The sequence below is a fragment of the Sapajus apella genome, unplaced genomic scaffold (assembly GCF_009761245.1).
Source record: "Sapajus apella isolate SASKATOON/1434 unplaced genomic scaffold, GSC_monkey_1.0 scaffold1, whole genome shotgun sequence".
Taxonomy (NCBI): domain Eukaryota; kingdom Metazoa; phylum Chordata; class Mammalia; order Primates; family Cebidae; genus Sapajus; species Sapajus apella.
This window is the reverse complement of record NW_022436941.1, coordinates 13,650,374-13,677,613: the sequence shown is the minus strand read 5'-3', so window position 1 is coordinate 13,677,613 and position 27,240 is coordinate 13,650,374. Positions and strand designations below refer to the sequence as shown.

The following is a 27,240-nucleotide window of genomic DNA, read 5'->3' as shown; positions in this document are numbered from 1 at the left end:
GATCTCAGCTCACTGCGACCTCTGCCTCCTGGGTTCAAGTGATTCTTGTGCCTTGCCTCAGCCTCCTGATTAGCTGGGATTACAGGCACATGCCACTACGTCTGGCAAATTTTGTTTTTAGTGGAGACGGGGTTTCACCATGTTGGCCAGGCTGGTTTCGAACTCCCGGCCTCAAGTGATCAAAGTGCTGGGATTATAGGCGTGAGCCACCGCGCCCAGCTGAGGTGCTTGCTTTTTTATGTATATACATTGGAATGAGATGCTTAAACCTGTAGTTTGTTTTGGAGAAGGCTGGCATAAAACATTGAGGGACTGCCCAGGAAATTCAGAGTCTGATGTCTAGGTAAGTGCTGGAAATGAAGGAGCCCATGAGCTTGGAGAGACAAATCAGATCTGGGCTATTTAATCATCTGGGAGTAGGTGGGTTGTGTTGACCACTAAAGGTCTATGGTGGTCAGAAAGTGGATTGACCTGATGGCTTGAGCTGGAGTTTCTGGAAGTAGGTGGAAGTGCAGGCCCTTGATCAGAATGGGCAGGATCATGAAATTCAAGGCCACTCATTCCAATTTCTGAGGCTAGAAAGCAGATGCCACGGGCTGAGTGCCAGAGAGCTGAGTATGAAAATACACACTTTTAAACTCACACAGATGTGCTTTCCTCCAAAAGTCCCTGAACATGCCAAAGTGGATCAGCTTGGTTTTTTTTAAGCTGATTCTCTTGTATCTATTCTGTCCTGCTGCTGCTGGGTGCTACTCATGAATGTAAGAGAGGCAGGCTGGGAAGTCAGCTGTTCAGGGCCAAGGGCAGGAAAGAGGTGGAATGCAGACAAGTATTATACTAATAAGGAACTTTGGCAATATAAGAAGTCTGGGATCTGGGAACATTATGGGAAAGCTGTATTTCAAATCAAGAGTCCCTTTTTCCATGATGCTGAGAGCTGTGCACACTTGGCATTAGTAATCGGAGAAGGAGCTATGAGTGCAGGCCGCAGGCTCCAGAGCCAGGCACATGAGGCTGGAATCTGCATCCTCTGCTTAGTGGTTGCGTGACTTGGGGAGGTTATTAGCTGTCAACAAGTTTCAGTTTCCTTGTTTGTAAGATGTGAACAATGATATTTGATGTGATGCATATAAAACACCTAGCAGAAAGCACAGGGCATACATTTTAGTGTTCTTGGGTTGTTATTTTACGTGTGTTAAATATAAGAAAGAGTTTTGTGACACTCTTTAGATACAGGGTAACAGAAAAAAATAGAAACAGAGAGAGATAGGGCTATTTTCTTTAAGGCTCTGCTCTCAGCGTGGTCCTGGACTAGTAGCAGGCTGCATCACCTGGGAGCTTGTTAGAATATCAGAATTTCAGGCCCCACCCAGACCTAAGGAATTAGAGAGTGCAGTTTAACAAGGTCCCCAGGTGATCCGCATGTGCATTCAAGCCTGAGATGCACTGCTTCAAGGAACACAGGAAGTCAGTGACTTAGCAGGTCTCCTGGTTCCTTGGCCAGGAAATTTAAAAATTGAGCCCACTTGTGTAGACAAACAGATGAGATCTTATTACACATTAATCTATTTTAATTGTGGTTAATCACCACAGTCTGCAGGCAAATTCAATCAATAAGAAGAAAGCATCATAAGAAGATGCCTCTTTGTCAGGGAAAATAAAGGTAGTTGAGCACAACGCCAAGGAGACTGCAGGTTTGCATTGCCCTGGGTTCATGCTGCTTCTCTAGATGCTCCAAGACACTGCATCCCTGCAATGCAATATAATTGGAAGGAAAGAAAGTCTAATTTGGAAGAATAAGGCAGTGAGGAAAAAGAAAACATAAAATAAAAAGATGCTATAACAATAATGCTAGGAATTTCACTGAGATATTTCTTAAACTTTTGAGTTTAGGAGAGAGGAGGAAGAAAATAAAGGGCCACTATCCTAAAAATACTACCCCTTATGGGATGGGCTTCCTGAAGTTTCTTCATTTATTTATCTAACCTCCTATCATGGGCAAGTCTGTTGTACAAAGAGTTGTGATTGCATGAATATTATGAGAAGGGTTAGAAAATGTTAGCATCTACTCTTCCCATTAGGGAGGCGACTGTGGCAGTGGCAAAGGTGTGCGTAAAGTCACAGCAGGCTTCCGGAAATCTGGTTACATATTTTTATTTTGCCCTTTCTCTCTGGAAGTGATGGTGTGACTTAGGGAGATTGATGGGATCAGGCCTTGGCAAATTGCCTCGGTGGCAATGGGCCCAGCTCACCTATCTATCTCTGACTGCACTGGGGAAAGGAGTATAGGAGAGAATTGGTCGTGGGGAAACACTGCTGAATACCCTCAGGCTGCTCATAGGCCGTGTGGAGGATGTGTCTTAAGCAGCCCCACAGTAAGCCTTGTTGGGACAGATTCCACTGGAGGCTCCGCATTTATAAGAAGAATTTAAACAATCAAAACATGGGACTGGGAGTCAGCCTTTGAGGAGCCGGGCCGCTCATGCATTCCCTTCTTTGCTGGACACTGGCCACATCTGTGATGCATGAGTGGAAAGACTTCCCGTACATGGTGCCTCGATTCTCCTCCAGCCTCTAAACTGGGGCTAATACCAAGTCCATTTCCGACAATTTCTTCATGTTTAATGTGGACTCAGTTCTTATCCAGCCCTCTTTGTGTCTGTTCATGGGATTCAAATCACTTGTGACATGCACAGTGATGTTTCTGGGACAACAATCCCTGAACTCTTAGGGCGGCCCCTACATCCTGGCCTCCTGGGGCCCAGGTGTGCTTCTGAAACACAGCAGGTTCCACAGCAGGGGACTCCCTAAGGCTGGACTTTCATGGCCATGTGTGCCTGTGAGAAACTCCAAGGCACTCTGAAGCAAGCAGCGTGAGCGCTTGTCCTTCTTCACAGTACCAGGGAGGCCTTCCAGGAACGGCTCCTCTGAGGAGCAAGGCTTGGACTGACACCGTGTTTGTTTATCTAAGACATTTTCACAGCATATTCTCCTTAAGCTTGACAGCTTGTTTACAATGGGTTTCTGCCGTAGGGCAGTTTCCAAGTGCTGTCAGCTTCTGAATTACGGCTCTTGCCAGGGCTGCTCAGTACAGCATTTATCTGGGAAGGAGTTATTCTATATTCAGTAACCTATTGCTGAGCTGACTCCACAGCACGTTTTTCACACCGGTCAAAGGGGAGACATGCCTTCTTTCCCTCCTGCTACTTTGCGTTCTATGAAGGGCAGGGGGAGGGTGGAAGCTGGGGGAGCAGGGAAGCCGCAGGAAGGAACGTAGGGCCAACCTCTGCTAGGTGCTTGCATGTATCCTCTCAGATGTTATCTACTTACTGTTTGCAATAATCCATTGACCCAGGGGTTAGCAATTATTTCCTGTATTTTTTTGTATAAGAGGAAGGATGAACAGAAAGGTTAGGTATCCTATTTGAAGTTACTGTTATTAGGATGCTAAATCTTGGGTTTAAACACAGGGCCCTTGGATTCTAAATGCATGCACAGCACTGCCTGTAAGAAACATTTCTGGGGTGAAGTATGTTTCCATTTTCCTGAAAGAGCCTAGTCTAGGTAGCTTTTCCACCCAAACCTTCTTTCACCTGAAATGGGAGACGAAACAAGGTCACATCCATTATTTCTCGAGATAGCTTGCTCTTTTCTCCCTTTCTTCCTTCCTTTCCAGTCACCTATCACCCTTTTTCTTTCTTGTTAGGTAAGTGTATGTTTTACAAAGCAGGATTTCAAAAGGTCTTAAATTGGTTTTGAAAGTCCGGCATTTAAGTTCGCTTCATCCATCCTCATCATAGGTACTCTTCTAAAACAAGGACAGACTAGAAAACCTCTAAACATGGCAAGACCTTGTATTATTCTCCAAAGTACTTTCCCATACACACTTTCACTTAAATCTCATAACACCCGGGGAATTTGGCAGGATGGGCATTGCCGCTAATTCCACTTAACAGATGAGGACACTGAGCCTCACAGAAGCAAAATGACTTTCCCAGGTGGTGCCATGGACCAAGAGTTAGATGGTGCTGCTTAGGCTCCTTCATTTCTTATTTCTCACCCTTCTCCCATCACAATAGAAGCTTCTGGGACGGCTTCACTGCTTAATTCACAGTGAACCAGAACGCACTTTGGAAGCATAGACTTTTTTTTGAGATGGAGTCTTGCTCTGTCGCCCAGGCTGGAGTGCAGTGGTGCCATTTCAGCTCACTGCAACCTCTGCCTTCCAGGTTCAAGCAATTCTCCTGCCTCAGCCTCCCAAGTAGCTAGGATTACAGAGGTGCACCAGTACTCCTAATTTTTGTATTTTTAGTAGAGACGATTTCTCCATGTTGGCAAGGCTGGTCTTGAACTCCTAACCTCAAGCAATTCACCTGCCTCAGCCTCCCAAAGTACTGGCAGATATGAGCTACTGTGCCCGGCCGGAAGCTTAGACTTTTAAAAGAGGCAATAATAGTTTTGCTTGGGGCTTCATTAGCCTGGGAACAGAATGTTTAAATTAACCGTAAGACTCAGATAAATTCTTAGCATTAGAACACTCCCTCTTTACTGAGACTGAAATGTGTCTGCTTACTGTCTGAACACTCTCACTGGAGAGGAGGTACAGAGCTGGAAGAGCCATATGATAAAGAAGAGGGAAATGAACAGGGTCTTGGGAGTGGCAGCTGGAGGAACAGGGTCTGGGAGGCAGATAAAGGGAGGAAGTGAGTGCTAGAAGCATTTTCCACATGCTGACACTGTGCTATGGGATATGGGAATGGTACGCTTTAGACAGGAAATACATATTGAATAACAATAGAACGTGCTCAGATTAGAAATGAGCAGGCACAGGAGAGTAATGCCAGGAAGCAGGGGGCCTAGCTTCTGAAATATTCTAGAAGACAGTGATGTCCTTCCCTGCAGCTCCCAGAAGAAAGCATAAAGAGAGAGATCAAATGTTGCATTTTGTGGGTGCTGTCAACTGGTACTCGAGCAATCAACTTACTGCATGAAGTTAAAAGTTAAAAGAATGAAAAAGGGGATATTTAAAAATTCTTCCTTATATACAGTGAGAACAGTTATTGAGAAATGGCCTTTCTTTGGTGGCAGCTTCTCAGCTAGATAAATTAGTGCTTTTATGGGCAGCAGAGTCAATCTCCCAAACACATAGAATAATCATCAGGCAAAGTGTGGCTCCACGTCCAACAAAGACTTTAGGCTGTGTCAGGACATAAGAAGAAAATAACCAGCAGGGAGGATTCATGATCTGTGCAGGCAGTGACAGCAACAGCGGCCAAGTGCATCATTCATAATATACTATAGTCCCGGCAAAAGTGAGAAACATAAACAAGAGAAAGAAAATGCCATGCCTTATAACAGATGAGTCCTAGACTACCAGAAGAGCGAAACATCCAAGGTGTGTGTGTGTCTTTGACTGATGGACACCCAGAGGCTGAGCTTTTCTTTTATGTGATCTGCCTTAGCAGTGCAGATACACACACAGACAAACGAACACACACACGTAGTTATAAACCAAATCACCTGTTCCTGCCAGCATTCAAAGGTCTGTTTCTTTTTCTTTTCTTTTTTTTTGAGACAGAGTCTCACTCTGTTGCCCAGGCTGAAGTGCAGTGGCATGATCTTGACTCACTGCAACCTCTGACTCCCATGTTCAAGCGATTCTCCTACCTCAGCCTCCTGAGTAGCTGGGATTATAGGCATACACCACCATGCCCAGCTAATTTTTGCATTTTTAGTAGAGACAGGGTTTCACCATGTTTTCCAGGCTGGTCTTGAACTCCTGACCTCAGGTGATCCACCACACCCAGTCTCGAAGTCTGTTTCCTACTGGGTACGTGAGATGTGTTACAGACAAGAGGAAAGGCTTGTACCAGCTATGAGGCTGCCAGCTCCAAATGGCCTGAACCCCGGCCATCGCCCATACTTACTAGTGTCCAAAAGAGGTAAATGGTGAAGAGTGCGACAGTGAGTGCAATCAGTCCGACGGCTTCCAGCCGACTACTAAAGTGCAGGTGGTCCACAGCGCCCCGCAGGCACAGCCAGCCCGAGATGGTGGCCAGGGGTGTTATAAACAAGAAGCACACCATGTCGCCAAACAGAGTCCGCTTCTCATGCTGGGGGCCAGGGTTTCTCAGCCACTGCCAGGTAAAGGGAGAGAAGAGCAAGGGAGAAAGTTAAACGCCAGTGTGGAGAGGAGACATGCTGCTCTGAAGTCATCTTTGCCTTCAGAAGCTTGGAAAAAGGCATTTCTGACTTGTTCTGAGATAACAAGGAAGCATTCAGGGCTCATTCTCATGACCCACCCCCTGAATAATAATGATACGATACACACAACAATAATAATTTATAGTGTCCTTGATATAGATGACCTACTTCTTGTGAAAATAGTTTAGCCGTTACTATTCTGAATCACAGTGATCCAATGTGGAAGGAAGAATGTTACTCTTGGATAAGCAAAGAAAGATATTACATAATAAAAGGATCAATGTAACAACAAGAGCTAAAGATCCAAAATATATACACACTCAATACAGGAACACCCAGATATATAAGACTTATAAAGAGACTTGGACTCCCACACAATAATAGTGGGAGACTTCAACATCAATATTAGACAGATCAGTGAGACAGAAAGTTAATAACGATATCCAGGACTTGAACTCAGATCTGGAACAAGTAGACTTAATTAACATTTATAGAACTCTCCACTTTAAATACACAAAATATACACTCTTATCAGTACCACATCACACCTATTTATAGGATTAAATGAAATATTGGTTGGCTGCTTGTTAATTATTTTCTTCCCTCATTTTTTTTATGTGTCTATTATTAAACACAATTACAGGCATACCTATTTTTAGACTGCATTCTAGCCCGGGCAATAAAGCAACACCCCTGTTCTCTCTCCCTCTTCCCCTTTCTCTTTCTTCCTCTCCTTCATTCTTTTTTTTTTCTTTTTCTATTTTTTTTATTCTTTCTTTCTTTCTCTCTTTCTTCCTCTAAAAAAAGAAAAAAAAAAAAAAAAGAATGTTACTCTTGGAAGGTAACAGCTGAGGTAGGAGAAGTTCAGTCATGTGTCCAAAGCCTTCTAGTGTCTTGACCCTGGGAATAGGTGCAGGGAAGGATTGGGTTGCTCAAGACAGGCTTGTTTTTAGGACTGGCTCTTGACCAGCTCCTGAGAGATGAGCTCTGAGTCCTAGCAATATTCTGCCTGATAAGAGTATTTTGCATGCTAGACGCCTTGGGCCACCATACCGGTATGATCAGATAGTTTATACCAACAATGTGATTTATGATGAACACCTATTTTTGTGCTGGGAGGCTGGAGTTTGAGTAGCTGAGGTGAGTCATGCAGATATTGCATGTCTAAGTGACTGATCCCAGTCAAAATCCTGAATACTAAGGCTCAGATGAGTTTCCCCAGATTGGCAATACTTTGCACATGTTGTCACAAATCGTTGCTGGAAAAATTAAGCATATTTGTTTGAATCCACTGGGAAAGGACACCTGGACACTTGTGCCTGGTTTCTCCTGGCACCTTCACCCTTTTCTGCTTTAAATCTGTATCCCTTTGCTGTAATAAACTGTAACCATGAGTACAACAGTTTTTCTGAGTCCTGTGAGTTCTTTTTAGTGAATAATTGAGCCAGAGGATGGTCTTGGGGACATCCAACACAGAATAAGACTCACCTGACCCCATAAACTCATTAATGCCCTCTCTTGGCTTTTGGATCCTGAGCCTCCTCACTTAGGACCAACTCTGACATCTCGATTATGTTACCATCTTGACTGAACCAACCCCCAAAAGGATGGGAAAAACCTCATGCATGTTGAAAGACTAAAGAGAATTTCTACAGTTAGGAAAACAGGAAGGCTGTCCTCTCATTTAGGTCCCTGCTGAATGCCTGCTATAATGCTTTCCATAATCCGTTCGACAACAGATTTAATTCAGTGCTCACATTCTGGTGTCAGTTCACATGGGTAATGAGGCCTGGTAGCTTTTCTTCAGATTAGCATTGAAACAATCTTCAGATAATTTGACATTCTCATCTCACTGTTCCATGTAGTAACGACAGAGGCCAAGGAGTCCAGAGAAGGAGTGGGGTCAAACACAGACGATGGGGTTGGGGTGAGGAGCGACACTGGCATGCTCTGTCTTCCATCTTGTCCCTATCAACGAACAGGGGCCTAGCCTTGTCTGTCTGCTAATGCGTGCCCAGCAGTGCCACATAGCTGGCTTGCCAAACAGGAGCATGGGCCACCGAGGAGACAACCCAAGTGGCCAGGACAGCAAAGCCTACAAAACCACTGGGAGGAAGGGAAGGACCATGATGGGTGAGATAAGAGTGGGTGGGGCTGGCAGGAGAGGGAAGGGAAGGCCATGTTCAAGGATGGAAGGACAAAATAGAAAAACTGCAAAGAGGGAAATGAGTAAAGGGCAGTGTAAGGCCTGGCAAAACTCCAATGAGTGAGCAAAAGAGGCAGGAGGTAAAAGGCACCAAAGAAAGTTTTCTGGGAGGTGCCCTTCCTCAAATGTTTGCATGAGTCCCCAATATTCCACCTTTAGGGACAATCCACCTTAAAAACAGGGTGAGATGTTGAAAGAAGTCAATTTCACCTCAAAAGTGGACACAAATAAATATCAAAACATAAATAATGAGGAGCTGACTTGTCTGAGAATTTAAATACTGCATTATAAATATTTAATATAAATACCAAAATAAGTGCAAATGGTATTATCCTGCTGTGTGTTGTCATGCCACCTCAGACATCTCAGCAGCTTCAAAGATACTCAAAGAGCTCTTATTAATGAACACGTTCTTGCCTAAGCACTGGGAATATCACTATGAAACAGGGCATTATTGTATCTCAATGTTATAGAGGCTCAGTAAGATTAAATGATGGTTCCAGGTGATTCAGAAGCTGAACTGAGAAGATCAACATCTCTCTATTCTTATGCAGATGTTAGTGAAATATTCAAAAATTAAAATTGCAAGACATTCAGACATCCAGATTCCTAAACAATGGTGGCCAGATTATAGCAAACCAACCCAATTCTCACAGTTTGGGTTTTCCCTGGAAGCAGATAGGACATCTGGTGCACCCTTCTCTGTACCTCCATTTTTGTGCACAGAAACGCTGAACTCATTAGCTAAGGCTTCCTTTCTTTTGCTTGGGAATTCTGGATGCATTTTATTAAAACTAATTTAGTACTTTACTTAGTTATGTGGCCCTTGACATTACCCAATGAAATGACTTAGATACGGAAGGAGGGGAGAAGGTAATTATGAATCAATGTTTATCTCTGTCTGATGCAAAATAAATGTGCAAAGACAAACTAGAGATTATGATTGCTTGTTCCCAGTTTCCTGTTTTCTAATTGTTATTTGATCTTCTGTATTTATGTGTCCATGATCTGTATTTATGTGTCCAATAAGATGAATTCTGAACCCTTCTAACTCTAGGGGGACTCAGCTTACTCTTTGTGTTGTTTGCTGCTGGTTGAACTTAGGTATGGAATACTTTACATGGTACTAGTATGTTAAATTGTGAGTCTTCTGCAGAACTCCAAGTGCTACTCATCTGTTATACTAATGCAGGCTTGTGAGCAAGACCAGTAGCATTCATCCATCATCATTGAGGTAAAAAAAAACCTACCCACGGCCATGGTAAGAGCTGCTGAGTATCCAGATACATTGACACAGAGTATTAATACAAGAAAAGTTTATAACAGCAAATTTGATTACAGCTTACATTTCTAGCAATACGGAATTGTCTAAATAAATTACATAATTTACTTAACATAGAATGCCATATATTAATAGTAATTTCAAATGCTAATGTACATTTTATATTTACTGACATAATATATTGCTGAGAAGGAAAAAGAATCTAGTGGACAGAATGCATAGTATGATCCTGTATATGTATGATGTATTTACACAGAGACAGACATTTACATTTGCACACACATAGTGTATTCACATAGAGCCCAGAGGGATACCTAGCAAAATAGTGGCTATTCTTGGTGGTGGCATTATGAGTGGTTTAACATTTTTTTTGTACATTATTTTCTTGTTTTTGTAAAATTAACATGGATTCCTTGTATAAATATATGTGTATATATTACTTGTGTACAAAACATATAGACAGAGAGAAACAGACACACACAGAGTGAGAGAGAGAGGGACAGACAATGCAGTCAGGGGAGGCAGATGTCTAGCTAGTGCACAGCAAAACAGCTATTACTGAGCGATGGCTGGGGCCGGCTCAGTGCTATTGCTTGGAGTTTATTATGCAATATCTCACTAAGTCTTCACAGCAATCCTGAGTAGTAGGTGATAACAATATCCGTGTTCCATAGATATAGATACCAGGGAGCAGAAAGTTTAATAACTCACCTAAGGATAGATAGCAAGTGGGTATCAGAGGTGAGATTTAAACCAGCCTCACGTCTTTTCCTTGCTTTCCTACTAACATTTTCTTTTTGTGCCAAATGGCATTTGTGTGTGTGTATGCCTGTGTATGCAAGGTTTTTGCAGCTTTCCAGCTAGATGGGACACAGCTTAAGTCCTGCTGTTTTATTGGGTACATCTGGTAACTGAATGTTTAGTTGGCTGGCCAGGATGTGATCATTATAGTTTTAGAAAATTTTCTTAGGCTCTTGTTCTAATCTGTGTCAATTCTTTTACCAAACTACGATGGGGTCCAATTTTGGGTATTTAATCTCAGCTACATTATCATGCATTGTGACCTAATTCATAATAGACAAGGGGTTGACCTCCCCGATTATTGTTCTATTACGTTTTTGTCTCTTAGGTCTTCTACCTTTCTTATCAGTTATGGGTTATATACATTGACTATTTTACCTAGTCTATAGTAGTATCCTTGTCTCCTATCCATTAATAAAGAACAAGAAGAGGCAGAAGGCAGGCTCGTTTGTGTGTCTGTCTTCCCATTCAAACTTACCTTTACATCACTGGTGTCTAGCACAGGGCCTGCCTCAGAGCAGGCATCTCATGCTAAATGAATGGCAATAGCTTATGTCTCTTCAGCCCCTACTATATGCCAAGCACTATCTTATATGCTACATCTAATAATTCATTTACTCCTCAATAATCCTAGTAAGCAATACCATTATTATCACTGCCGTTGTATAGATACAGAAAATGAGACACAGAGAGTTCAAATAACTTATATGAGATTGGTTGTGCCTTTGGTTCATGAAGTCCAGCTCCAAAGACTGTGCTTCTAACCATCCTGCTGTATCATAATTCTTAGTAAAGCATGGGGTCAGGAAGTAGCTGGATAGAAGGGGAGGAAAATGATTATACCTTAACTGTTCTTATCAGTACAAGAAGGGATATTTACTTATTGAAGTTCCTTTGGTGTAAGATACCAATTAATTTATTCTGCCACTTGTGGACAACTTTTGCAGCTCAAATATCATTCTTAAAGAGTCTTAAGTTTGACCTTTGTCCTCAGCTTATACTTGGTGGTTAGCTATATTTTAAAAGCCAAGGCCAATGATTGAGACTAGTAATTTCTGTGGTATCTTTTCCCTGGTGGACCCACCCATACAGCTGCCAGGGGTTCTGTGGGCAGCCCAGGGCACCCTTCCTGCCTCTCGTTCTCTGGTTCCATCGAAAACATGCAGTACACAGAGATCATGCTGTTCAAAGCCTCAGCAGTGAGCTGCCTATTTTTTCTGTAGAGATCTCATTCTAATAACTTAACTTGTTTCTGAACCGTGATGTTGATCAGTCCTTGGAAAAAAGTACAACAAGTAAACAGACAAACAAACAAACCAGAAATCCCACCATAATCAGCACTAAAGGGCCTGGGACAGAACAGGGGATTAAAGCAGCACTCTACTACCTTGCCACAGCATCATTCACTGGCAGTGAATGTGCATCTAAGGTAAGCCAGGCACCAGTGGCTACTTTCAAGGTGTGTTAAGTGGGGATTTGGATTTAATTACAGTGTCGATATGTTAAATCTCCTACTGGTTAGTGGGGAAGAGGGGGTGCCAGAGGTGCTGTGTTAAAGGACTTTAGACTCTGCCTCCCAGGCTCTGAGTTAATAAGCTTAAATCCCCAAGGTAGACAGGACACTGTGCAGGTCAGTTTGTACTAGAACCAGATTACACTCTGGTGGCTAATAGCTCTGATCGATTACAATCTTTCTCATGAATCTCCTTAATGAGAAACCATCGCAAGAATGAAAGAAACTGATAGAAAGGAAACCATAATAAATTTATGGAGCTGGAAGAAAAAAAAGAGAAGGCATGGTCTCACAATGTTTACTCACTTGGGTTTATCTGTCCGAGTCTCCAGTTAAGCTGACACTTGGCAGAGTTATTAACCTTGCCTTACTTGAGATGGGTCTTATTCTGCAAACCCAACACATTCTACTCTAAATTGTCTCGCTTATCTGGGGAGCTGGAATGTGAAGGGGGAAGTGTAATGATCAGAAGGTAAGTGATAGGTCTCTTGCATGATTGAAAATTGAAGATGAAACCTGAAAATCATGCTTTCCAGTTAACTTGAAACAAAGCAGAGAACAAAAACAAACTCCTACCAGTGTTTTAAATCCCTGAACTCTACAGTCTGTCAATGAGTTTCCAGGAAAACTGAAGACACACAGAAGGAAATTCTGACTCCAGTGGACCTAAGGAGATGCACGCTTCAGCTATTCATTAAACCAGGCTTGTAACAATGCATCAAAGGAGAACTTTACAGAGTATTTGCTCATGCCTTGGCCTTTCTCCAAACCTCTAGACGTGCACATTCAACGACCCAGTCAACATCTCTGCTTAGATGACTAATAGACAGCTCAAACTTAATCTGTCCGAAACAGAACCCTGATTAGCACATACCTCATAACTTCTTTCCCCTAAGTCTCCTCCATATCAGTAAATGACCATCCACCCCCGTCACTTAGTCATCCTGTATCTTTCCTCCTGGTCTAAGACTTGCCCAGGACATGGTCAGTCCTATCGGCACTGCCTGCAACATACACCTGGAGTCTGGCTGCTTCTCTCTGCTCCACTACTGACATCCCAGGTTAGGTCATCATCATCTCCTACCTGGGAGGCAACAGCCTCCCTGCTTCCACTCTGGCCACCCTACTGTCCAGTTCCAAAACAATAGTCAGGGTGAGCCTCTAGAAATATAAATCAAATTAGGTTGCTTCTTTGCTCAAAACTCTCCAATGGTCATAATAAAGTCAAAACTCTCTACCTGGTACTATTAAGGCCTGACCTCATCCCTTCCTACCAGTTACCATGTCTCCTGCTACCTCTCCCTTCATTTTCAGCCTTTGCACATATTCTTTGTCAGCATCTCCTTATATAGGTCTCAGCTCAAGCGGCATCTTCTCATGGAAAACACTCCGAGCACCTGTGAATCTTACTCAGCTATATATATACATCTTTTTTTTGAGACAGAGTCTCGCACTGTCGCCCAGGCTGGAGTGCAATGGTGTGATCTCGGCTTACCGAAACTTCCGCCTCCCGGGTTCAAGTGATTCTCCTGCGTCAAGTGATTCTCTTTTAATCCCGAGTAGCTTGGATTAAAGGCACCCACCACCACATCCGGCTAATTTTTTGTATTTTTAGTAGAGATAGGGTTTCACTATGTTGGCCAGGCTGGTCTCAAACTCCTGACGTGATTCGCCTGCCTTGACATCCTAAAGTGCTGGGATTACCGGTGTGAGCCACCGCACCTGGCCTACTGAGCTATATTTTCTAGAGCACACAATATTCTCTGAAATGATGCTATTTCTTTAGTTGTCTGTTTACCTGCCCATGTATTGATACCCACTTCAATTTTGTTGATTTTTGTTTATTTTTATATGCCTTGATCTAAGAACAGTGCTGGGACATAGTAGATGTTTAACGAAAATGAATGAATAGGCCGAGCGCGGTGGCTCATGCCTGTAATCCCACCACTTTGGGAGGCCGAAGCAGGTGGATGACTTGAGGTCAGCAGTTCCTGCCTGACCAACGTGGTGAAACCCTGTCCCTACTAAAAATACAAAATTAGGCGTGGTGGTGCATGCCTGTCATCCCAGTTACTTGGGAGGCTGAGGCAGGAGAATTGCTTGAATCCAGGAGGCAGAAGTTGCATTGAGCTGAGATCACACCATTGCACTCCAGCCTGGGCAATAAGAGCGAAACTTAATCTCAAAATAAACAAACAAACAAATAAATAAATACAATTAAATTAAAATAAAAAGAAGTCTTGATTAAAAAAAAGAAAGAAAATGAATAAATAAACATCTTAGATGCCAGTAGGCCTGATCAGAAATGATCTTACAGTATTAGTTAGACTAGTCAAACTGATTGGAAAGGAGAAACTTTGTTGGCATATAAACATCAAGTTGTCACGTTAATTGCTTTTAGTCTTCTAGACCAGAGACAGCATTTCTTACATACTGCTCTTTTTAGGTTTCTAAGAGAAATATTTACACACTGTTTTGTTGTTACAAGATGAAAACCCTGTAGTTTTGATTCAAGCTTTTTTTCCTAAGATGTAAGTAGCCATGGGAACATATATTTTTCTATAGGTCACGAAGTCATATGAGAAATTCGGTAAATTATTCAAGATCCCTTGTGCTATTTTAGTCACAATTACTATATTTTTTTTTTCTAGACGAAAACTACCTTGAAATAATTGAGAAGGGTACATACCAAATGTCCACTTAAAAGTTACGCAACTCCATTTCAACCAAAAATATGTACAGAGTGACTATGATGTACCAGATATTTGTACTGAATTTGATAACACCAGGTATTGTTATTATTCCCATTTTGGATTAGGATATGAAGGCTCAGTGAGGTTAAGTTCCTTGCTCAAGGTTCCATGGTGAGGAGCCCGTATTTGAAACCTCCAGCCCACTGCTCTTTCAATTCTTTCTTTTCGCTTACTTTCACACTACATAAAATCTTGATCCCAATTTTTGTTCCCTTCTGCAGTGGATAAAGTTGGAGAAGCAGTATCTTGCTGGGGATAAGATATGGGCTTGGAGGCAGGGGACAGGACACCACTTCCAGTTGCCCCTCATTCTGGTTCCCCCAAATGCTGTGTGACTTTATGAAGTTCTTTAGCTCTCTTGTGGAGTCAGAAATGGTAGTCTACTTCAACAGAGTAAGGATGCTGGGACTTTGATGGAGTGGTGAGGCAGCCTCTCTTGTTGTCAGAGCAATGCTATAGAACTCTTAAGTTCTCATTTTAGTTCAAAACATCAGGCTTTGACTAAAGGATTTCAGGCTGATCCTTTTCCAGGCTTCAGGCTTGTGTGCCCAGCTGCTTACTGGTATGTCTCCATTTGCGCAATAAACATGAGAAACTTTACAAGTTCCACCACGGAACACGAGATTCACCATCCACCATTCCAACTGTCCCACAAACAGATTCCCCTCTCAGGGTGACCCCTACCAGCATGTGGAACGCCCACACCTGGTGGCTCTCATGAACAACCTCAGCCCATCCTTATTTCTCCCTTTCTTTATTCCCCTACACCCTATATCCAGTCAATTAGCAAATGCGGTCAATTCTTCCAGAATACATGTTGAGTATGTTTGCATTGCTCTGCCTGGTCACCACTACTCCCTTCCAAACGCTCTTCATTTTTTACCTAAAAGATGGCACCATGTAATAGTCTCCTTACTTTCTTACCCTTCCATTCCTGTTATCCTAGAATCCAGTTTCTATAAAGCAGCAAATCACGACACTTCTCTAGTTTAACTTTCCCAAAGGCTCCCCATCACCCTTCCCCTAACACCTTACCATGGCCTGCAAAGCTCTGCATAGTTTACCTCAGCTGTTTGTACCCTGGAGTCCACAGACAGGATTCACAGGATCTATGATTTTGAGTGGGGGAAAAGAAAATCACATGTTTATTTTCACAACCTCTAATTGAAACAGAACATTCCATTGAGCTATGCAGAAAATCTAGGTAGCATCAGCAGTACCTGCGACTTTGCACCCACTTAAATAGAAATATGGCTATTTCGTATCCCACTGCAACTGTTTCAAAGATCTTGAAATATCATTACTTTTTTTTTTTTTTTGAAACGGAGTTTCGCTCTTGTAGCCCAGGCTGGAGTGCAATGGCGCGATCTTGGCTCACCGCAGCCTCCGCCTCCTGGGTTCAGGCAATTCTCCTGCCTCAGCCTCCTGAGTAGCTGGGATTACAGGCATGCGCCACCATGCCCAGTTGATTTTTTGTATTTTTAGTAGAGACGGGGTTTCACCATGTTGACCAGGATGGTCTCGATCTCTTGACCTCGTGATCCACCCGCCTCGGCCTCCCAAAGTGCTGGGATTACAGGCGTGAGCCACTGCGCCCAGCTGAAATATCATTACTTTAATGTTAGTTATTGGATCTGCTACAAAAAGTGTTAAAGAAGCATTTACATTTTATATTACAACTGTGTCTTTTAAATATTTTGATACCTGTATTATAGTGTAATTGGCTTCCTTTGCATTCCTGTGTATTTTATCTTACACAATTAAGAATACGATTCTGAGAAGAGATCTATGTACTTCATTGCATTGCCAAAGGGTCCAGAAAAGTTTAAGCACCGGTGTCTAGCTCTTTGAAGTCTCATGCAATGCTCCCCTGGAGCGTTTCTTCCTGACTCAGAAACACCAGCGTAGCTCTTGCCTCAGAACCTTTCCGGTGGCCGTTCCTCTGCCTGGAGCTCCTCTACCCATGGCAGGTTCTTGCTCATCAGCTGTACCTTTGCTTGAATGACACCTCTTCAGATGGGCCTTCACAAACCAGCACACACAAACCCTCACCCCAGTTCTTCTTTGCCATGAAGACTTTATAGCTTTTACCAGCACTATCAGAGACAATTTTGTTTATTTATTTACTTGTTCATTCTGTTCCTTCCTCCCCAGCAGGGAAGCTCTGTTAGTACATGAGATTCTTCTGGACTGTCCACAGCTACATACCTATTACAAATATCTAATTTGTGCTTGATAAATATTAGCTGAAGAAATAAAATCCTTCTAAGCCAGAGGATCACTTTGGGTAGATATAAAATGAATATAACTGAAATGCATATATAAGACTATTTGCTTGGACTCCTCTCATTAAATACAGTAATTTTTGCCACACACACATGCATACCAGTTACTTTGGCACTCACAGCTGTGATCTGGCTGAAGTATAAAGTCATATTCAAAGACACCCTGGAGATTTGTGATGCTCCCTGGAGGACTTAGGCCAATAAGCCAATTAATGGGCTATAATGCTCCATGAATACTATACCTATGCCTGGAACATTATAATTTGGCTCTGACATTATTTAAACAAATGTTATACACACTCACACCAATGAGTGTGAGTTTATTTTTCCAAAGATTAGATCAGCGGTACAACAGGATTAGATAACAAATAATTTTATATATTCACTTGTAACTTCAGATATACACAAAATAAGAACAATCTCTCTCTAATTATTTTAGATCATCATAGCATAGAAGTGATCACAGCCAAATGGAGATTGCTTATCTGAAATATGAGAAGATGCTGCAGAATTATGTGGCATATCTGATCAATGTAAAGCAAGAAACATAAGAAGAGATAACCAAGATAGAATGGAGAGCAAGGAAACAGAAGTTTTTAGAAGAAATTGATAAAATGCATAGTGCCAAAAGTAGATATTGTTTATTTTGGGAAAAATAAATTCATACTGTGTGGGGTTTTTTTTTTTTGAGATGGAATCTCACTCTGTCACCCAGGCGGGAGTGCAGTGGCACAATCTTGACTCACTGCAACCTCCACCTCCTGGGTTCAAGCGATTCTCGTGCCTCAGCCTCCTGAATATCTGAGATTACACGTGCGTGCCACCACACCAGGGTAATTTTTGTACTTTTAATAGAGATGGGGTTTTGCCATGTTGGCCAGGCTGTTCTTGAACTCCTGACCCCAAGTAGTCCATCTGCCTTGGCCTCCCAAAGTGCTGGGATTACTGGTGTAAGCCACCGTGGCTGGCCCTGTGTGGTCTTTTATAAACACAAATATCAGCTCTCATTCCTCTGATCCTGCTTCATTTTCATTCTTACTGGCCCCCAGACTGGAGGGTTACTGGCATCTAATGACCACTCTACTGGCTGGCTTTTGGAGTCTGGGTTTCTGAACATTTGAATAATTACTTCCAGTAGAAATACATGATCATGGGATATACTGTCCCAGAACAGTGTACCAAATAAGAGCCCCCGCTGGAGCACTATACACAAGATGAGAATATGATAAATAATATGAATATGAACAATACATTTCTATTTGTTGGAAGGAGCAGAGAGGGAGAAATAAAATTCAAAACCAGGTTTTCACAATGGTACTACACTTACATATCTGTGTCCCTCAGGTGTAGTGAGAATGTGAGTAAGAAAACTGTCCAAGCAGAGCATGGTGGAGGGATTTCAAGGTAATACAATGCACATGTAAAGTAGACGACAGGGCAGGCGATGTCACCATATGCTCCTAAAGTAAGCAAGAATGGGAACACTTTGAAAAAGGGAGAAATTTCTCCTAGATAGAAAGACCATGAAAACAGAGGAACTTTTGGATTTGCAGTCCCTATAGTCCAATGTTTTGTTGCTTAAAAGGGCCCGGCATATTTAGGAAGGCCTGGCTGACCTTGCTGGCATTAGACACATCCTAGCAACTAATGGATTAGGAATCACTCAAGGCTCCACTTGAGGCAGAGGCTTAAGCTCAGGCACCATGATGGAGGTGCTGTCTCCTTATTTTTGTTCTAAACTCTGTCTTTGAATTTCACAGGGAGCCCACCATCATTTAAGTAATTTGGAACGTGCGAAGTACTCCATGTTCACATCGTCTAAGCTGTTCCTGATTTTCAAGATTTCAGACATGCCCCTCAGTAGCATCCTCACATCTCTCACTTTCTGTCCAGCCATCTGTGTTTACCAGTCCCCCGGACTTTTTGGATATCTTTAATTGGGTATGGTGCCCAGAATGTCAGATTACCAGGTGAAGATACCTCGCTGTGTTATCTGAGCAGAGGGCAATGTTCTCTATTTTGGTGGCCTTGTTTCCTTTGATTACGTTTAATGTTTGTTGATCACTTTGCTATAAAACTCACAGACTTGTCTTCAGAAAAGACATTCTTAAGTGGTAAGGGGCGACAGCTCAAATGACATGATTCATGACATCAGGAACTGGCATTTATAAAAGAGCAGGCAGGAAACCAGTTGGATGAATAGAGTTGCTGTCTGTGGGAAAGCTCTACTCCAACTGGGAAACACATATACATTTTTAGCTTAAGTGATCCTCAGACACGCACCCCCTAGGTGTCTCCATGGCAGAACAAAGCCAACCATTAAAGAACTCAAGTTAATAACTAGCCCAGTCTCTGTATATATGTATAACTGAATCACCAGCTCTCCCTTTAAGACTAGCAAATCATATCTACTGCCGTGGTACCCACAGAAGTATAATATGGCCTTCTCATGGAAGAGGGAATATGCACTGAAGTGTTGAGACCTTCTCTCACTTTTCATACTTAAGATATTTTAAAAGTACAAGAGATACTTTTGGAAAATCTCTGTTTTATACTTTACATAATTATCTTTCTAGATTGGGGTACTCGACTTAGGGTATAGGTTTCAGAAAATCTGTGATCCCTTTGAGCCTGTATTTGTACAATGGATGTGTATACATTTTGAGGGAGACAGGTCAAGCTCTTACCAGGTTCTCACTCATATCTGAGATACTGGAAAGGGTAAGAGGCACTGTTCTGGAGCATTTCTCTAAACTGCCTCAGGACAATCCTTGGTTCAGTCCAACTTTCTGAAGTTTGAGAAATTTAAGGATACAGATTTGGCTGCCTTCTGAGAATCATCATTTATTGTTAGACCCTGGCCTTCTCCTTATTCATCAGATAAAAATTTAAATATCAACCTAGGGTGCAAAATGTGAGATTAAAAAAATTAACAGTATAGTTTTAGATAATGTAGGACAGCAGAATCAAGAAAGCAACCAAATTAAATTAATGGGCTTAAGGGAAGAAGAGGGTTCTTACTGAACAAGGATGGCAAAAATTCAGATAATATAAAAAATTCAATGTACAAATGATATCCATAAAAGAAGAAAGCAAAAGATGAACAGGGTTTCATCATATAAACTGTGATACCGAGAAAGCCAAATTTTAAGAGGGGAAGAAACCATTGACGTCTCTGTGCCTGTTTCCTGTTTTATATCCACAAACAGGAGACCATTAGAGCACCCAGAACAGTGCACAGGGCAAGGCCTCAGGAAATAATTACTACTAGCAGTAGTAGTAGTAGGAGGAGGAGGAGGAGGAGTATATTTAGGTAACCAGGATGTTGAGAAAAAAAATCAGGAATAAAAAATATAGCAAGGAAGGTTAAGATACATTTTCTGCAAAATTGGAGACTGAACCTTGCAAACATTATGCTAAGTGAAGAAAGCCAGTCACAAAGGTCCACACACTGTAGGACTCCATTCATAGGAAATGTCCAGAACAGGTAAATCCATAGAGGCTAAAGATAGATCAGCAGCTACCTAGGCTGGGGGTTGGGGACAGAGAAGGGACAGCCGGAGAGTAAAGGCTGCAATGTATGAGGTTTCCTTTTGGGTGATGAAAATGTTCTAAAATCAACTGTGGTGATGGTCACACAACTTTGTGAAAATACTAAATATCATGAAATTGTATACTTTAAATCATGAATTGTACAGTATGTGAATTTTTATATCTCGATAAAGCTGTTCAAAAACTCTGGGACTGGAAGACCCTTTAGCTAAGAAAAATCTGAAGTGTCCTACAGATTTCTCTAAAGAAGACTTCCATCTTGCATAAATTCCCTTACGTAGGTCTTTCCTTGGCCTTGCTACATCTTCGTCCAATTTAGTGATTTTTCAGATACATATAAGGCATGTCTTACAAACAGCTGAAGTAGGTATATATTGATACATGAATTCAATATTAAAGTCATAGCTTTTTAGCAGATAAACTAGTGTTTAGAAACACATTAGAGCCATTTATCACCTCCATCTCTCATGCCTATTCTCCCATCACCTACCAGCTACATAATGCAAAGAGCAAGCCTTTGGAAGTGGTGAATTGTGAGGAAGGGCCGCCTTATTTTTTAGGATGGTGAATATTTTCCCTTCATCTCCCAATTTCTGCTTTTACTGACTCTTTCCAGGTATAAGTCCTTAAATGCCTATAAATTCTATTTTACAACTTTCCTGCTGCTTGTACTTGCCAGCATTTCATATAAGCTATATTAGCCATTTTCCCTCAGAGCCCTGAGAGACTTTGAAGCTCACTACATATTCCAACTTTCTATTTATAATAGCATCACTAGAGGTGAAGCAATGATGAAATAATGAGTAAAAAACATTTCATTTTCTTCTTGTAATCTGACCTCAATCTTCACAAACAGATCTTTATACATTTTCATAAGTGTCACATCTAAGAATTAAACTTTTTTTTTTTTTAGTATTCCAAACTAAAATCTTCAGAAGCATTCTTTTTCTCTTTCGTGTTATACAAGCACAACATAACTTTCTTCTCACATACCCATCACAGTGTAAATCTATCCCCCTAAATCTGTAATAATAGATTGCAAAGAAACCATTTTATCCCAAACAATCTCACAGGGTTCTTATCTTTTCAAGAAAGGAGGCGGGCAGTGAGGAGGCAAGCCACAGAAACACACATTCCGTGAAGAATGAGGAGGAAGGCAAAGCTTGAGGACCTGACAGTGGTCTTTTCTTATCTTCCCCTAAATCTGCTGTACCTGCCAAAAAAAAGTGAAGCAAAGAATTGAGGCAAAGCCACAGATAATTGAAGAGAAACACCAGTGCTTTCCTTCATGGGCTGCAAAATAAGATTTACCAATCTGAATTATCTTGATGGTAGTTTTCAAGGAAATGTGTCTCACAAGTGTGTACAGCCATAGGATGACTGATTAACCTTTAAAACCATTTGTAGAAAGAGGGAAAGGTTTCTTGACAATTTTGGGTTAAGAGATTCCTTTTATGGAATTGGTAACATAATGACTCAGTAAAATGAAGGCTCAAATGCAGAGAAAGAGTAATTAAATAAGAAGAAAAAATAAAGGCTATGTAAAGTCATTTGGAAATGAAGAAGGATTTTTGGCTTCTGATAGGGTGCCGTAGCCAAAAGCTTTGCTTTCCAACTAGAGTACAAGGGACACAGGGAAGAAATGCCACTCTACTCTTCCAGCACTTGATCTGGCACAGCTCAGGGTGTTTTTTAAAACAGACTTTCTTTTTTAGAGCAGCTTTTGGTTCATGGCAAAATTGAATGGAAAGTACAGAGGGTTCTCATATATCCCTGTCTTCCCCTGCCCCCCACAGTCCCCTCTACTGTCAACAACCCACACCAGAGTGGTACATATGTCACTATCGATGAACCTACAGTGACACATCATCACCAAAGTTCATAGCTTACATTAGAGTTAACTCTTGTGTTGAATGTTCTATGGGTTTTGGTAAATGTACAATGACATGCATCCACCATAATAGTGCAGGTGTTTCACTGCCATAAAAATCATCCTTCCCTCCCTGTTAACTCTCTGGTTTAATAGACAAATCTGATGTCAAGAGGAAACAAGGGATTGACTCATAATTTTTTTTTCCTCCTCTCGTTTCTGAAGTACATCTAGTTTTTTGGAAAGGCTGGGTATTGGCAAAGAAACCCTTGGCTCTGCGTGTGCATGGGTTCATATCAATGAGCAAATGAAACAACGTACTTTAGAGCAAGGAAGGAAGCCAGGTGCAATGGTCTGAATGTTTGTGTCCCCTAAAACTCGTATGTTGAAATCCTAACCCTCAAGGTGATGGTATTAGGAAGTGGGGCCTTTGGGAGGTGATTAAATCAGGAGGGTGGAACGCCCATGATTGAGATTTGTGCCCTTACAAAAGAGACCTCAGAGAACTGGCTCTTCCCTTCCACCATGTGAGGGCACAGTGAGAAGCTGGCAATCTGCAACCAGGAAGAGGACCCTCACTAGAACCCAACTATGTCAGCACCCTGACTATGGAATTCCCAGCCTCCAAGACTGTGAGAAATACATTTCTGTTGTTTATGTGCCACTCAGTTTATGGTGTTTTGTTATAGTAGTCAGAATGGACTGGGACAGCAGGTGTGGTGGAAGAGTGTGGACTTAGGAAACAGACCTGGATGATGATGATGATGATGATGATGATGATGATTTTTGAGATGGAGTCTCCCTCTGTTACCTAGGCTGGAGTGCAATGGCACCATCTTGGCTCACTACAACCTCCGCCTCTCAGGTTCAAGTGATTCTTCTGCCTCAACATCACAAATAGCTGGGATTACAGGCACCTGCCACCATGCTCAGCTAATTTTTGTATTTTCTGTAGAGACGGGTTTCACCATGTTGGTTTGGCTGGTCTCGAACTTCTGACCTCAGGTGATCCACCCACCTTGGCCTCCCAAAGTGCTTGGATTACAGGCATGAACCACTGCACCCAGCCAACCTGGATTATTCTTTTGCCTTCTCCACTTGCTAGCCCTGAGGCTGAAAGTATTTAAGATCAATGAAGAGGGACTTAGGTCTGAGTTGCAGCTTCCTTATCTACAGAATAGGATAATATCTGCTATGAGGGGAATACCTGAGACATTGAAATAAGATGATGATATAAAGTGTACCCAAGCACAACATAACTTTCTTCTCTCATCTCCATCACAGTGTAAATCTATCCCCCTAACTTTGTAAAACTAGATTGCAAAGAATATTCCATGTAATATTTTTCCTTTGACTCAGAAATGGGTAAATAAAATTTAAGAAGAAAAAAATTCTGGGTGTGAACATCTTGATAAAAATAGATGGACTCACATTAATTAATGCCACTGGACTGGAATCAAGATCTGTGCTTATTCTAGAAAGTAAAATTCTTTGCACAAACAGGCATAGCAGGTTTTATTCAGTGAATAAATAGCCACTGATCTCCCTGTGCCTAACTGAAGATACTTCTCCACTCTGTTCACTCATTTACAACCGATCATTAGGCAGCGCGAGGGATTAGCTATGATCATGTATTGTTCACAATATGTCACACATTATTCATTTAAAATTATGTATTCTTTCTTTGGAGTTAAAAGTCAGTTGTTGACACTTAAAACTGAAGATGCTTGTGGAGGGCTGGCAGAAGCCCCCAGCGGGGAGTGTTATGTATATTCTATGACTCTGCTTCTGAAAGCTGCACCAGGGCTTCTGCAGTTTATGTCTCTCTTCAGCTCAACCAGGTGCCTTGCACCCGACACAGGGCAGTTCCTGAGAGTTAATTGTGCCTTGTTATTTCAGCAGGACTTAGGATAAAGATGATTACCAGCTGTAGTTATTCAGTGACATTTCAATTCTCCTCTCTCAGACTCCCCTTTACAAATGTTTCCTGCCAGCAGCCCGTGACACCTTCACTCCCACAACCCCAATACCCATGGAATAACTTCTAATTGTCTGCCTTTCAAAGACGTGAACTCCATGGCTGTCAACATTTGCTGTACTAATTGTTTGTACATTGGAGTTAGCTGAAAGAGTCCAGAATCTTTTAGACGATCTGTCTCTTTTGTTAACTTCTTCTTCTTCTTGGCCCAGATGTGCTTAAGGAAAACCTAGCTGAATTTCCTCTCCTATTTGAGAACACCTAGGGATGAATTAGTGAAGACAACAGACAGTTTTCTCTCTGGCCCTAACAGCCTATTCCTTTGAAGGGTATGTCATTCACAAAATGCTAACATTTGTTAATTCTGGGTAGTGAATACACACCTGTTTGTTATATTATTCTTTGCCCTTTTCTGTATTTTTAAAAACATAGACTAAAACAAACATGTTGCGTCAAGCAGTTTTTGGTGTTTTGCGTCTTTGTGTCTCTGCTCATAGAAGTCCCCAGATGGAAAGATGAAGAGAGCTGCTCTCAGGGTAGACAAAGGTCCTCTTGAGAATGTGGGTTCTCATTTGTATCCAACCCAAGTTCACAGCAAGGATCAGTACAATTGCAAATAACAGAATCTAGTCATATAATTCTTTTTATATACAGAACTGGATTTTCCCTCCAAATTAATCCTTTACCAGCAGTGGATGGGCTGAAAACACAGACACTGAGCAGTTAGCTCACTTCCATCTGGCACGGCCATGTGAACACTTCGGTTGGCTAGCTTTTTTAATGAAGTGATTTTTAATGAAGCAAGCTGTGAATTTAATGGATACCTTCAAACAGCTTCTTTGTATCTAAGCTTTAAGTAACGGAGCACCTGCCAAATTAGCCACTAAAAACAAGAGACAAATTGAAGACTGGATGACGGCAGGATCAAGGATTGTTGGGGTATGGTCATCAGACATGTCATCTCCATTGCTGGCACAAAGTATGGTGCCACGAGTCCACGTGGAGTTAGGTGGCCTGAGGGAAGGCTTGCTCAGTGACCTTGTCAGAGGTCAAGAAAGTGCTTGGCTGACACTAAAGCATACTCACGCACAAGATATTGTAATGGTATTTTCACCACTGTCCATGCTGGTACACCGTCTCTTAGAGGTTCATTTCCCTTTTGATTTTGAATCAATCATTTCAGCTCACTTATAAAGTGGGCACAATAGAAAGGAGATAATTAGGTTTGGTCTATAAGACCCTGAAAGAAAGATGAGGTGCTGGTAGAAAGAAGTGCACAGGTATTAGAGAACTCTTTTAAAGGTGAGAGAAGTCATCCAATCCTGGAACCTCAACTGTAAATGAAGGAAGGGAATGCAAGATGGTGGAGGGCCAGGTATGTGTGCAAGCAAAAGGCAAGGCCTGGGGAACGGGAGAGAGCACATTGCACCCAAAGGCATTCAAATTCCTCAATAAAAGTATTGACCCAGTACAATGCATTTATGACATGCTATGATACTGGTCCAACTAACTTACTCACTAGGCTGCGTTCATGGCTTAGAATGAACAAAGGGGCTTGTCTACCTTCATATAAAGAATGGAGTGGTGGTCCTCATGCCTATAAATCTTCTTGACTCACTTTATATCCCTTATGATATAATTGCCTAATTACCCTAACACCACAAACATTTGCTGATAAGTGAATACTCTGAAACCAAAACTCATATTTTTACTTCAATGAATATTAAAAATCAAAACAAAACCAAATTCACTATAATAAGAGTCCAGCAATGTCCCCACCTCTCATGTGTGTTACATATGTGCATGTGTGTATATATGTAATCTCTATATAATCTATATGTATATATTAGGAGCTAAGTGAATTCTTGAATCTATTAAATAGCAAGTGCCAAGGTACAAAGTGGTTTCTTTGTAGCAGTTCAACTTTGCTCCCTGCGCTGTAATTGGAGAGTACACTGAATCCTGGACACACTTTAAAACCATTGTCCTCCAGTGACTTTATAAAAAAGATTAATAAAAAAGTTTGAATAAAAATCCTTAATCCTCATTTCCCAAGCTTTATATTCTATTGTTCTGAGTAACTGATATGTGTGAAAACACGCTCAGTTTCAATTTAGCTAAACTTTTGACTCACAGGGGACAACTTTTAAATTGTTCACACAATTCTTATCAATCAGCTGGTTCTGTGTAAAGGAAATAGGAATACGGAAACTTAATCACTTCCCCTGTGAAAAATCACTGTGTCTCCCTGATCAGAGGAAAATCAGATCCTAGAAGGCCTTTCCTCCAGATGTCCACTATTTCCTGGCTGTTTCATTTAAATCACAACATTGTTGAGCTGATCTATAACTTCATGAATTTTCCAGGCTAGAGCGGATGTTATGAAGACACGTCTTAGGAAAGCCTAGTGGCAAATATTCCATCACTAGAAACTGACATTACAAGCATGCAATTTGCTCGTTGTAAGATGGGCTTCTTTGGCAAACTGGTCAATCAGAACTGCAATAATGGCAAAAGGCTGGAGTCAAGGCACATATTTTAGGGGAACAAGTCATGGTATTTTTCTGTGTGTTACATCTGCTCTTCCTTTTTGCTATCTTTTTGCCTTTTGCTATCTACATTTTGAATGCTTTTCTTTCAAGGTTTGTGTGATTGGACACAGATCTTATGAGATTTGCATTAGTTGGATTTTATCAGAAATTCATCCACATAGATAATTACAATGGAGTGCTCTTAGGCTGAAACCAGTTCTTGTTATACTGGCTTACCTTGAACCAAGAAAATATGAACAGTGAT

The 27,240-nt window shown here is 41.6% G+C and overlaps 1 protein-coding gene across 1 annotated transcript in view; it reads right to left on the bottom strand.

Annotated features, from left to right (window-relative positions):
• Positions 1-27,240, bottom strand: part of MARCHF3 (membrane associated ring-CH-type finger 3) — a 153,000-nt gene that overhangs the window by 4,028 nt on the left and 121,732 nt on the right. Inside the window, exon 4 of the mRNA XM_032264120.1 lies at positions 5,928-6,137. Coding sequence (XP_032120011.1) covers positions 5,928-6,137 — 210 coding nt within the window. The remainder of the gene's footprint in view (positions 1-5,927; positions 6,138-27,240) is intronic.